Source organism: Chiroxiphia lanceolata, chromosome 4 (assembly GCF_009829145.1).
Source record: "Chiroxiphia lanceolata isolate bChiLan1 chromosome 4, bChiLan1.pri, whole genome shotgun sequence".
Taxonomy (NCBI): Eukaryota; Metazoa; Chordata; class Aves; order Passeriformes; family Pipridae; genus Chiroxiphia; species Chiroxiphia lanceolata.
Window position 1 is genome coordinate 7,672,902 of NC_045640.1, and position 14,119 is coordinate 7,687,020.

General features: G+C 37.1%; 1 protein-coding gene across 2 annotated transcripts in view; it reads left to right on the top strand.

Annotated features, from left to right (window-relative positions):
• Positions 1-14,119, top strand: part of MAEA (macrophage erythroblast attacher) — a 50,165-nt gene that overhangs the window by 27,952 nt on the left and 8,094 nt on the right. Inside the window, exons 4-6 of one of the 2 annotated variants that reach the window (XM_032685417.1) lie at positions 7,129-7,251; positions 8,100-8,213; positions 10,230-10,306. In XM_032685417.1, the coding sequence (XP_032541308.1) occupies positions 7,129-7,251; positions 8,100-8,213; positions 10,230-10,306 (314 nt within the window). The remainder of the gene's footprint in view (positions 1-7,128; positions 7,252-8,099; positions 8,214-10,229; positions 10,307-14,119) is intronic. The other variant, XM_032685418.1, reaches the window with a different exon arrangement.

Genomic DNA, 14,119 nt, shown 5'->3' on the forward strand with positions numbered 1-14,119 from the left:
TGTGTTCTTCCTACCAGACATTCCTTCAAAGTGTAAATGTTACTTCACATTTAACACTTTCTCTTACCACTACACTAGATGATGGCAGGGTTACTGTTCTGTCAGAGAATGTGTGTAGCTGCTGAGACAGGCTGATCCTGTGTGGACAAAAGCTACAGGGCTTGTGCTCCTCTGGCAAAGGATTGGGGACCTTTCCTGTGCTAGAAGAGGCTGTGACAGAAAATAAGGTGTTTTTTTTTCTGCCCAGTGATGCATCTTAAGCTCTAGAAGCTTTGTCACACTACCCCAACGTAGTCATTTATTACTGTACTTAGTGGGGTACAATGTGCTGCTGGATAAGGTGCAGCCATTTGCTGAGCTACAGAAATTGCTGAGGCAGGAGCAGGGGATGCACTGGGAAAACAGCTTGCTAATAACCCACCTTGGTGCTTGCTCCAACTGTCAGGCTCTACTAAACAGCTCATGTGCATGAGCAAGAGGAGGAGGATGAAACATTGCTTTTTATTTGGCTCTGGAGTAGTCAATACCAGAATACCCATAGTTTTGGTGACCACACCTTTGGAAAGATGTTGGAAAAACTGGAGTGAGAAGATGACTAGAAAATGTAAGGGATGAGTGCTTTTGACAGGTATGGGAGCAGAAGCCCTATACCAAGGAGTTTTGTAATCTAGTGCAAAAAGATTTAGGGAAGAAACAGTACATAGAATCAGAAGTCAGAAAAATTGAAGTTTGAAGTTGGGCACGAGGTTAGAACATGATTTAGTCACTAGAACTAATTAACAAAAGAAGTACCAGCATCCTCAAATGTTATGTAAAGACAGTGCTCTTCTGACAGACAAACAGTCAGTGTAAGTTACTGGGATCCTTCAAAAATAAGCAGGTAGAACTAAAAGGTCTGTGCTATTCTGAGGTCATGGAAGATGCTCTCATGTGGAAGCTTGGCTGTGTACACCATGTGTTTACTTTGTAGACAAAAAACTTTTCTGGCTCTTCTGTTGATGAATCTGTGGTTTGGCTGTCTGTCTTTGCTTTTTTCCCAATAACTAGCTCTGCAGCTGGCTTTGAGTAGGACATTCTCTCAATTACTCTGTTTATTTTCTCTCTAATCCTGTTAATGTGTGTAGCATTATAACACTTAATAGTAGCTTAATGAACTTCAGACAACATTATTTTATGAGCAGAGAGTAAGGAGGTCTCTTAATGTTAATTTGTGCCCCACTTCAGCTGGTCTTCAGTAATTGTGGTGTTACTGTATTATCACCACCTATGCCATTATTTTCTTAATAATTTATGTTTGCCTTCGATGTCAATGCAGTTTATACATAGGATTTCTATTTCACTTCTACAGAATTAAATTATACTGAAGGTAGTGTTGGAAGTGGAGAGTGTGTGAGTAATCATTGAAAGATTAACACAGGTTTGGGGCTTTTTTGAGGTTATTTCAGTGATCTAAGTGTTTATTGTATTTCATATACAAGTAGTTTACCGTGCTACTGAATGCTAAAGTGCATCAGCAAAGCCTTTTTTCTGAGGGTAGTGCTCTTATGCATGTAATGTGTATAGATAGATAGTCAATCTTATTAAAACTGTCATTGGTACACACTCTTGGCAATAAGCCACTGATAGCTGGGGGCATACTGGCCTATTTTCAATTTCATATTGATATTAGTAAGCAATTAAAAATAAACAATTTGCATTTTCTAAAAAATACATAAACAGCATCTTATGATATTACCAATTGCTTATTTTATACAACAAATAGCCTATTTTATTACTTGTTTTTTTCTACCTAGGAAAATTTCTTTTCTATAAAATGCTGCTTCTTCTCACTGAATCAGATCTTTTATTCTATCTTATTTAAGCCTAACTTTTCTTTTTTGGTAAATTAATCTTGTTTTGAGGATAGCTTATGGTAGATTCGAAAATATCAAGTATTGTGTGTTTTAGTACTCACTTCTGTTTGGTTTTGAGCCCTGCTAAAGATTCACATTTCATATGTGAAATATTCTGGGGTTTATATTAATACATAGATGTTCATATGAGTTATAAGGGATTTTCTCACACATTGCTTCTGACAGCTCTCCAGACTTGTGGCTGGAGATCTCATAAACTAAAAGTACTTCAGCTGATATGCAGAGTGGAGACTGATGGAGAGGAATGACTTGATCTGACTGCTCCAAATTTTAAAATGTTACATAAATTAAAACCCTCATGTGAACACTACATAAATTTCAAGCAATTTTTGACATATGATCTAATGTTGCTATTTTTGTTGTATCTGGTGCTGAAAACTCTGAGCAGTTTTCTTGGTGAATTTAAGAGCCCCACATCTAGATCTGGTTTTCTCCAATTCTCTACTGAATTGTCTGAATTGTACACAGCCTTAAAGTTACAACCTTTGGCTTTAAATTCAGTTTAAATCCCCATTTTGATGTATGGTTGCCAGTTCTCATTTGGTTCACAACTTCGTAACAGACATAGCTGTGTAATTTTAAATTCATTTGAAGCCAGTTAAACCAAATTACCCTGCTGCCTTTACATGTACCTTCTCATTATTTTGCAGCTATTATTCTTCATAACCTTCACTCTATTTTGGTGAATCACTTTTTCTTCTTTTCTGTAGCACAACTATGTGAATTCATGAAGTTCTGGGCCCATTTTCATTGTTATCTTAGTTTTGGTGTTTGAAACCAGTGTTCGTGTCTACTGCAGCCTTTCCCTCCAGTGAGAGCAGGCATTGGAGTCTCCTGAAAACAAGATGCTGCTAAGGAGAGCAACCTGGCAACCTGGAGTGAGATCCCCTGGGAATTCTGCCCCTGTCAACTCCTGCTCACACTGACCAGAGAGTCCAAAAGCTGTTCAGGGGAGGGGACATGAATAAACGTACTGGGGATGTTCTTACTGAGAACCCAGCTGAGAAAATGGAGATGCCATACAGGGCTAGTTTGTGTGTTGGCCTGGAGTATATATCTAGTAATCATCCTCATCGAGGAATCCTCATTCTTCATAGTGTTTTATACCTAAATAATTGGAGTTCTGTGCAGAATCACAGGGTTGGTAACCTCCCTCCCTGGAGGCACTTGCAGCTTAAAAAGAAGTGGTGATATTTTAAAAGCTATATATATGTAAATCAGGCAGAGCACAGGCTGATGGATAGCTGTATTCTTGTTTAAATAACTATCTCTGTTTTCACTAAAGTGTCTTCAGCCTTCATGTGCAGTTTTCTCTAATAATAAATGTCTTTCTCTGTAGTGTTCACCATTGCAATGAAATTAAATAGTTTTTTTTATGATCAAGTTCATCCAGTGTTGAAATGGTTACCCTTCTTGATACCTGATTAGTGACTGTTGTATAGAAGGTAATGTTGGTTCAGTTTAGTCCAATAGTGTTTTTTTAGGCAGAAATTATAAAATCCAGGTGATACTTCCTGGCTTGTAGTGTGTTTCCCCCTCTTTAGTGTTTGGGTAATTGTCAGTAATACTCAATGGAGAGAGTTCTCCTCAGTACAACTGTAGAAGCTTAACTGAATGGAAGTTTCATATTGATCAGTCTTCCTGCCCAACATCAGATATTGTGTATTTGTAAGCAAGTTAAGGCAAAGTTATGGCAATGCAGAGGAGGCTGGATAGTCTGTGCTAAAAGTTATGGTTTGATAACAGCACTGAAGTAATATCTGTGCAGGGCAGGGTTCTCCTGCAGTACTGGCAGTAAAGCATTGCAACCACAGTTAGAGCATGAAAGCTGAAAGTGTGAAATGAAGGCTAGTGCTGTTAAGGAGGGTAATTAAAGAGTTTAGAATTGCTTTTTAGTTTATGTTCGAGTCAGAAAAGGTTTGCCATGGTGCTGAATGCTGTGTCATTTGGAGGGGGAGTGTGTGGCAACAGATTTCTTGCTTCAGCTTTTTCTGCACCTGCAAAATCAGTGGCAACATTTCTCTAAAATTGTGTATTTACATTCACTCAATTTTATATGTAAATTAATTATATAAGAGAGGCTTTTTGTAGCAGCATAATAAATCTTAATCATGTTTTGGGAGCTGAGAAGGACAGTGTTTCTGTATGGTCTGCAGCCTGTACAACTCTGAATTTCAGAATGCTTTCAGAAAACTATTCAGAATTGAGGCTAATGGGGATTTTTCTGACTGGAACATGAGATGGCTGTTACAGCTGCTAATGCTGTTACCTGGTTCCCATCCTTCCAAGATGAGGTACACAACAAGTACTCCAGACTGGCCTGTGTAGAAGAGCTGGGCTGGTTTTGATTAATCCTCTGATACTCCTTTCTTCTGTTCCCTTAGTCCTACTAAGGAAGAAGCACTAAGAGTAGGCACCACCAAAAAGAGATAGGAAAATATGGTTAGATTTTAAAAAAACTTGTGTGACATGAGCACAGGTGGGGTTTTTTGAAGGTTTATTGCCTAATTGTGTCTTAATATTTTTGTTCTATCAGTCTACATGATTAAGACTTCTAACTGCTTCTAATCGAATGCAAAAGCTATTTCTGTCTCTGCAAAAGGATTTCTTAATGCCTTTTTTTTAGATTGTTCCTTAACTTTCTATCCAGTCAACAGAGAAGAAAATCCTCTTTATTGGTGCAATTCAAATGTAATTGTTAGTTCTGAAAGAAACTCTTTTAATTAAAAATGTTCTCCTCTGTTTTCTGGATACATACTGTCTATTTAACAGAGACGGCTGCCAAGCTCTGACTTCTTTTGGCAACCGTGAATCTAATTAGCATTTCTGTTAAATAGAACCTTTTTTCATCTTAAATTTTCAAAAGGAATGTAGGAATTCTCTTTTTATCTAAGAGTTTTGTCTGCCTCAGCAGCAACTGCAATCTTATTGCTCGTAGTTGAGGGCTGCTAACACCTGATTGATAAATGCAGATAGCTGGGATTCTCTTACCAGCTCCTGGTCTTTAAAAAAATGCTGCCTTATGCTTCTTTAAGGAAATATTACCTTTTTTTGTAGTGCAGCTTAAACTATAAAAAGCTAACAAATGAGATTAAACCAGTGATTTGTTTCTGCTTAGCAGATCCAGTCTTTCTTTTAATGTAGAATTAAATGCTTTTGTTTTAATTTGGTGTAAAAGCAAATGCTATTCGTTAAGAGGACACGTGGCTCAAATAAACTTGAGGAGATATATGGCTGTCTTATTGTTTTTAACTTAAATTGGATTCTCTTTCCATGCAACAGCTGTATGGAAAAATATGCAAGCAAGATAATGAATATGGTTGCATTATATGTCACACAGATGAGTTAATGGGCAAGAGATTTTTATGTGGCCACCTTACCATGCACAGGGGAATAATGCACTTCTTTTTTCCACTTGAGCACATCCTCAGAAAAACTTAAGACTACCAAAAAGTTTACTCTCATGGTCTTGTAGGAAAACTTAAAGAAGAAACTTTTATGGAATAGGTTGCCATTCTTTCAGTCCATTTGCCAACACCTGGATAAAATAGATTAATTTTTTTTATCCCTAAAGAAATGGGAGGAGTCAGTGAAAGTCCAGTCTTAATTTTGTTCTGTAAACTTTTAACTACCTGAGCTCTGGCTTCAGTCTGACTGACCTGGATTTGGTACCACTAGAGCTGTATGAGGCCCTTTATTCTTTCAGTGGTAAATGGTTTTGTTGCTATGGTCATACAATCTATAAAATATAGATGCATGTTTGGAATTTTAAAACCAAAATATTGTCATGAGAGACTTACTAAAAGCTGAACTTGTGCTGCACTTTAGAAAACCATGTAGTTTGTTTGTGTTTCTGTAAATAACCTTTCTGATAACCCCAACAGGACCTGGTCCACTCTTCCAATAATATTAGACTTCCTGTATTTATGAGGAAAAACTGGCTAATGAAATGCAAGATTTGAATGTGATATGGCTGATGCTACTTCTTGTTTTCAGTTTTGTCTCATGGAAGGTAGAACTTGTAAGACTGAGAATATTCAGCTGTTCTGACAGCTGAAAATGCCACGTATTTCTGAGAGTGGTTTTGTTCACCAGGGCTACTGCAATGTTTGTGATATTCAGCATTTCGATTGTATAATCTTCAGCATTTTGCTATGAAGTCTACATTAAAAAAAATTGCTCAAAATTAGAGAGCATATTAATCAAATACTTTGTAGTAGATGTCTGTTTGTGTTGAATTATGGTTTCCCACAGTGTATTTTCTTCAGCAAAGAATGAGCTGTCACAGCATGACATGTTTATGCACTTCTGGTAGTGCCAATTCAGAATGGATCCACTCTGTATCTTTTGGGAACACCTACCTAAGTATTTTTTTCAGCAGAAGTGTATGAGAAAAAAAATATCTTTGATGTACCCTGCTAGATCTTAAACTGTATAGTTTGCCCTGATTGGTGTGAAAGTGTAGAGCTGCTGGCAATTACAAAGTAGCTTAGGCAGATTGACGATCTGCTCTGGGCAGGTTTGATCCTGGATTGCTGTTTTTTCTCAACAACATCTGCTTGGGATAAGCACTTAAGGAATCTTGTGGCCCACCTGTTACCTGTTTTTTTAATATAGTGACTTTGTTTTATCACTTCAGTGTCCTGGTGTTGTAGACAAAGCTGCTGTAAGCAATTAAAGGTCTGGAGCTTACAAGTGAGAGAAAGTGTGTTGGAGACCTCAGACCATGGCAGTACTTTGCTTAAAACTGAGTAGTTGCAGATGGCCAGGTAAAATTTAGATTCTCCTCTTTTAGGCAGTTCTTGCTCACTTTAGCAAATGTTATAATGTTGTCATGGTCCAGTTGATGTAGTAGGACAAACTTTGAGGAAACCAAGAGCTCCTGTAATTGTACACTGCACTGCAGTGATTGTGGGTTCTGGTTGCTTTATGTGCTAAAACTCTAGGTGCAATCTTTAATATTTTTCTTTATTCTCTTGTTTAAGTTCTGTTGTATAACTGGGCTCAGAGAACTGTTGTCACTGTCAGAATATCTCAGTGTGTGGAAACGGTCTGGAAAATATCCTGTGATGTCTTTTTGTAAAGTACTGTTCTAAAAACCAGAAGTCTCAAGAACAGAGTCTTTTGTGTCTCTGTATTCCAGCTCAGTTGAAGAATTGCTGTGTAAAGTATGAGTAGAATTTAACACGACCTCCTTTCCTCTGTTTTTTCCAAGGACTTGGTAAATATTGAGATGTTTTTGACTGCTAAAGAAGTGGAGGAATCCTTGGAAAGACAAGAGACTATGACTTGCTTGGCTTGGTGTCATGACAACAAATCCAGACTCAGAAAAATGAAGGTATGAAAATGTAACATGTTGACATTTTGCTAAACTGTTTTCTGAACTACTTGGATGTTGGATGTGGTCAGTATGTTTTAAATTACAGGTCTTGAATGAGGTCTTGTATACAAGTAAGGACAGTAAGTATGAAAATCTTCTTAAAAGGTGTAGGTAGCTGGAGCTAAACCAGTTCACACAAATGTCAAACCTGGAACTGAGTGATAGGTTATTTTACAGATACAAGTGTTGTCTCGACAAATTGTGCTCAAATAAAATAACAGTACTCAGCTGGTTTTAGTATAATTTACAAACGATCTAAATGCCGAGGTATAAAGTGTCTTGATGTGTGTAAACTTAATTTACAACTCTTTGCATCCTGCTGAGACTATAACTCAGTTTATACGTGAAGGTATCTTAAGAATGATATTAAAACGAGAAATTTCATACACATTTTTGTCTTAGTATTTTTAAGTATATAAGAAAACAAAAGTTGAGTTACGAACTAACTCACTGGGAGAAGGTACTAGTGAAATATGGGTTTTTTTCAAAAAAAAAAGCTGAAATCTAATCAAGTAGTAAACATAGTAAGCCTTCCTCAAGCCATTGAGTAGCATGAGCTGCACATGCTGTGTGCTTGTTGCTATGCAGTTGGTTTAAATTTCCTCGTCTCTTAAATTATGCACTTCAAAACATGCTGTAGTCTTTTATAGGGCTTGCAGAAATCTGTTTTTAACTGATATTAACCAAAATCCCTGCCTCCCTCGAAGATGTTTGTGGCTTATTTTGTTAAACTAAGCGCTTTCTTTAACCAAAAATGTTTGAGTGCACTTGACAATGAGCGAAGAGTGACGTTCTCTGTCACTCAGGGGCGACAAAATGAGAACGAACCGAAGACAGGACGCAAAAGTAAATCAGCCAGTGATTACTCTAAAGAAAATGATGATCTTGTTATGGAAACCATTAAAGGAAAACCAGAATTGGTATGTAAACAATACTGCATAATTATACTGCTAAAAAAATCCCCCCCTTGTGTAATCTTAAAATGTTGGGTGATATAAGGAATATAATCTGAAAGTCCTCCTTTTTCATCACCAATCTTCAACAAACAATTAATAAGGAAAAATCTTCCCCATCCCCTTTTTTGAAAAATAACTACAACAAAATCTATTTCTGCAAGCCCTACGCTGTTTCTTCTTTTTCTTTTTTTTTTTTTTTCCTTTTTTTAATCAAACAAAAACCAAAACTAAGGCTGTTAGGCAGATTGGGAAGAGAGAAATCACTATGCTTCTTTTTGAAACACAAATAAACATTTCTTCTGCTTCTGGTTGCTTAGCTACTCATCAATGTTAATGTTCTAAAAATCCCAGCCACCACCTTGAAGCAATCCTTATCTAAAATTTAAACTGCTTGGTGGCCTGGGAGAGCAGTCGTGTAATCTTTACAGATGTGAGACATCTGAAGTCTTCTGAAGAGCTGCTGTGGGATTGTTTGAAGGTATAAAAAGTTGGAATTTGCATCATCTGATTGTCTAGGACTCTCTTCTTCTAGTTACACTTATCTGCAGAACCCATCCAGCCACTGGCTTGCCCCTTCCTTGAAAATTCATTTGTTTGGCACCTGAGTTTTGCTGTTGAAACCTTTTAACAAAACAGGAAGCCCTGGGATGGAGTATCATTAACAGTTAAAAAGCTTGATCAGTATTTTAGTAGAAACAAACTTATGTAAAATTCTAAATGAGCGGTTTTGTGTAGAATTGGATAAACAAGGTATTTTAAAATAGTCCTGTTGAAAATTCTCGAAGTCCAGAAGAATTTTTTATTTTCTGCTGAATCTGGGCTTGAGTACAGAAAAATGCATAGTTTGAAAAGAATTTATTTTCTGTTCCTTAAACAGGTAAATTTTAACATATGACAGCATGCATCATTTTTACATTCAAATGGCTTAGATTTTAAATCTTAAATAAGCAATTGTTGCAATGTGTGCATTAGTCATCCCAGGCAGCTAACTGATAGAAGTTTGGAGTTGCTCAAATTCCTACTGAAGTCACTGAGGAGTTTTGATATTACTGTGCTGATGGACAATAAACAAAAGGCAACTATTCATTAGAAGCATGGGGGAAGAAAAAGCATTTGACAAATGGAGCAGGGTAACTCAGGGAATAGAGCTCTTTACAGGATTCAGAGGACTTCAGGTTTTCATTGTTTTCTTAAGGTAATAAAACAGTTGACTGTGTCCCTATAAAGAAGCATAGTGACTTCTTTTTTTGGGGGGGAGAATCTTTTTCTTTTTAATTCCACATATTCAAAGTTTTTTTATAGATTTTTGTGAACTGGTGATGGAATTTAATTTAAAGGCACACTGTCAACTTCATTAGGCTTCATATTTTACCTTTTTCCAAAAACAGGTAAATGCCACTTGGTTTTCTTGTTTGAGACTTGTTTCCAGCATGGCTTTTAGATGTTTGACAAGAAGAGTGGGATAGATGCTTTAGAAGAAAGGGAGGGAAGGGAGGGCATTGCAGCAACTTAAACTCTGTGCTGGTTTTTGTTAATATTGGTGTCTTTCAAAAGCATTCAGAGACTTGTTTCTTCCTTGAAGTCTTCTGGGTAGACCTCTCCTGTCTAAATTATCACAAAGCCCCAAACTACTGTTGATTCTACTACTTTAAATTGTAATGAAGTACAAAGAAACCAGCCTGTTACTCTCACTTGCGTCTCAGGTAACTATGCTTTCAGTCACTAGGAAAAAGTTCATCCCTGCTAAATGCCAAAGTTTTAAAGGATACAAGAGGAGGAGGATTTTGTTTGCTTTTAGGGAATTCTGTGCTGATCTCTGTAGAGTCAGCATTTCAACTTTTTTGCATGAATGCCTAAAAGCAAGCAAACAAGGTTGCATGTTATTAACACTTTCTTTTTTGTTATGCACATGTAGTATTTAACATACCATGTGGTGCAACTTTGGCACCATCTAAGACCCTGTCTTGTCTTTAATCTCAGAGCTGTCTGGAGTTCAGCCTAAGGATTCAGGAGTTCATTGAACTCATTCGACAGAACAAGAGACTGGATGCTGTGAGGTATGAAATTAGGATGTTTTCCAAACAATTTTCTTAACAAGATGGTATTATGCTTCATTAGAAACATGTGACTACTGTTGCAACACCCAGCAGCCCTGTAAAGCCTGTAAAGGATCTTTCTGGTATTGACATCAGTCTTCAGATTTAAGCTGGGATTGAATTTTTTTTTTTTTTAAAGGCAAAATGTCATTCCACAGATGCGCCTTTTTAAAGAGTTAATGTTGTCACTGGAACTGTGCATCTTATTCTTTAAAATCAAGTTTAGAAAATTAATCTGTTTTAAAAAGCAAATGGATTTTCTGGTGGCATACAATGTAATGTATATATTTGCCCTTAACTAATTTTTAAGAGGTACATCTAGCTTCTCATGGGAATTCATTGCAGTTTTGTTCACAAAAAATACTAAAAGTTAATGAACCTCCATCAAAAGCTTTAACATTTCAATTTGGTCTGCATTCTCATCTATCTTCATTAAACTTTTTGTTCTGCAAGTTGTGCTGTGGGCCAGGTTCACCCTTTGTATTGATACCCAATTTATAGTTCTGTATTGTCACGGGTGAATATTGAGCTATGCTGGGCTTTCCCCCCCCCTTCCTCTGACCCCAAATGAAGAAACCAACTCAATATTTATTTTCACCTCTTCTGAACCAGTTCAGTGGGACTACAGTGAGAAAGTAACGTTTCTCAATGTGGTGTGAATCAGTAACAGAACTGGAGTCAGACCTCAGCACTGCCTGACTTCAACCACAACAGTTTTTATGACACCAACACATGAAGCAATTTATGCCTCTGAGTTAGTGGTCCTGACTTAAGATGTTGGAATAATGTTCCAGGGTAACACTGGAAGCCAGTTCTGCTGAAATAAGTGGAATTTTGATACTGGGACAATGGAATGTGTTGATAATTCGATAAGCAGTGATCTTACCAACACCACAAAGTACAGCACAGGTGGCAGAGCTACTGGAGCTTGCACATGGACAAGGGGGAGAGAACTCCCAGCAGGTTCTGTTTTGTAAGAATATTTAAACCTAAGGAATGATGACAAGTTTATGGCCTGCCTTGAAGCTTTGCTGATACATTCCAATGATAACATTCTTCTGAGGAGTTTTATGTGAAGAAAGTTACAAGTCTTGCTGCCTTTTAACCCATACCAGGTACTCCAGAAATTGAAACCAGCAGGAAGCTTGTATTTGTGGCAAAGCTGCTTTTTGGTCAGAGGAGCACAGAGTTACAGAAAACAAAGTGTCATAACATATGCACAGACTGAAAGCATTCTAGCATATTCCTAAGTCTGAGATGCAGAAGCTCTCCTGCAGGGCAAAGTTTTAGGGTTCTTTTCAAGTTTTATTTCTAATTCCATTAAAATGTATTCCTTGCTTTGAGCTAACTCATCATTCCTACTTTGCCCTCCTTACACCTAAATTGTCATTGCTTTGGTCCCAGCCAATGCAAATGTGCAATCTGATAAACTCCAGCTAATTTTAGTGTTAATAATTAAAGACAAAATAAACAAAACCTGCATGCTAGCGTTTAGATATGTGTGCTTACCCTTTGATAGAACTCTTAAGTCCTGAGGAATTGTCAGGTACTTATGAAAAGGATAAAAGAGACTCAACTGCATTATCTGTCTTCTGAAGCCCCTGGTGCTCATTATACCAAATGAATACTGTGCCTTTAGCTTTATTCTCTAAGTTTGTTTCTTTGCCAAATGTGCAGTCATGCATCTTAACAAAGAGTAGTCCATGCTCTAAAAACTATTTTCTTTGAGCTACAGCTTCCTTATGTAGCTTGGAAACCAGGGGGCAGGTACAGAGCTGAAAGAAGGAAATAGGCTGAGAACTGGGACAAAGCAGATAAGGTCATTCTGTATTTTATTGTTACTGGATATTTGTTTCCCTCTGATCCCTTTTCCACATCAGAACTGGTAAAATCTGAAAGTCATCAGCCCTCAAGAGGACATGATACACTTGGTGTGGAATAACTTGTGCTGCCATAGCCTCTGAGGTTTAAAACTTAGAGCTCCTGTTCATATGGCAAACAGGGATCCATTATTGACTCTTGTTAGGGGTGAATGTGTATTCCATATACCTGCTGAAATTCCAGATTGACATGCATTTTATACTCAGCAGTTACGACTTGCCAGTCATGGCAATGCTGCTTTGATTTCATAACCAATTGTAAAATGAAAAGGAGCTACTCTTTCTATATCTTAATTTACTCCTTTTTAACAGAATGAGTGTAGATAATTTTATACATTCAGAATTAAGCATCTCAATGCTTTCCTTCAATAATGTGGCTAAAAAATATAAGGTTTTACCATTGCATTCTACCTTGTTTCAAAGTACATAGTAATGATTAAGGGAATATATTTGGGGAAGGTGCAGCATAAATTCTCGTTGCTGTAGCAAACCCTTGCAACTTGTGCTTTTATTAGCTTGCTTCTGTTAAGTGCCTGCAGCAGGATTCTTTCAGTATTGTGTCCACGGTGCAATAAATAGGTCAGGCATCCATTAGAAAGCGAAGAAAGAGGCTGTTTACCAAGGAGTTTCTGTATGAGTGGAACTTGGGGAACTGACATTTTTGTTGAAACGCAGCTGGTGTTTAAATAAGTTTGAAAGCTTTGCTTGCTGCCTGCTGAGAACTCTAAAGTGGCACATTGCTTTTAGGTTAAAATTGATGTGAACTTTAAAATTATACATCTTATTTAATAAGTGCTTGAATTTGTGTAGCTTTTAGAATATGAGTACAAATAGACCTTCCTCTGATAAGGGTACCTTATCAGAGTAGCCTTGAAAGTGCAAGTTTCAAGAATGCACAAAAACTTTCTTGACTAGAAAGAGTAAATCTCTTAAGCTTAAGTACACCACAAAGTTCCTTGACTATCATTAGCCTTTAACTCCCACAGTCTCTTCAGGGTTTGTTTTTTTTTTTTTTTTTTTGTGGGCTTTGTACCTATTACAGTAACAATGAATGACTGATGACACCAATTTCACACTTTTGGAGCTCTCACTAAATTCATTCTGGGAAATCTGACAGCATTCTGCTACTTTGCTCTTATGGGATGCCAGAGATACACAAAGTTCTTAGCTGAATGCTTAACAAAACACTGTGTGCACTTCTTGTTCTGGGAATATTGAGGATAAAAGGAGAGAATAAGAATAGCTGAAAAGAAAGTAGCTACAGTCTATCACTTCAGTCAACTTCTCTCCCACAAGGATGAGTGAACACAGTTTTTTCTTTTATTTTTATGGTGGGGTGGGGTTGAACAGGCATATGAAAGTAATAATAGAACTTTTGAGTACTCTGAGTATATATTTCACTAGTTGTCATAAGGCTCTGAGATAAAGGCATTCAGGCATTGGTCAAAAAAACTGAGTAGAAAGAACAGGTCCTTTCTTGATAACACCATATGTTGGTGTTATTGCTTCTGCCCCATAAGTATGTTCATTTTTATATTCGGGCACATGTAGATATATAAGTTGTACATTGCATATGTGTATCCTTTTGTAACAATTTAATGTACCCTTAGTGAACTGCAAGTCTTCAAGTCTTAGTAAATATTTGCCAAGTACAATATGTCAGCTGTACCTGTGTGTGGGCTGGAGGGACAGAAAATGGACTTTGTCCCCACAGTTTACAGAATTGTTCTGGGATTTGAAAAACAAAATTTTCTGCCTATTACTTTGGTCCATCATAAGAATTTAGTTAGTGGCTTCAGTGATGGTCTGCTGTCCGGATTTAAAAAAATAATTTTTAGGAAAATGTAGCCCCCTGCCCTAACTATACTGACTAGTGGATGCTAATTGTGATAAA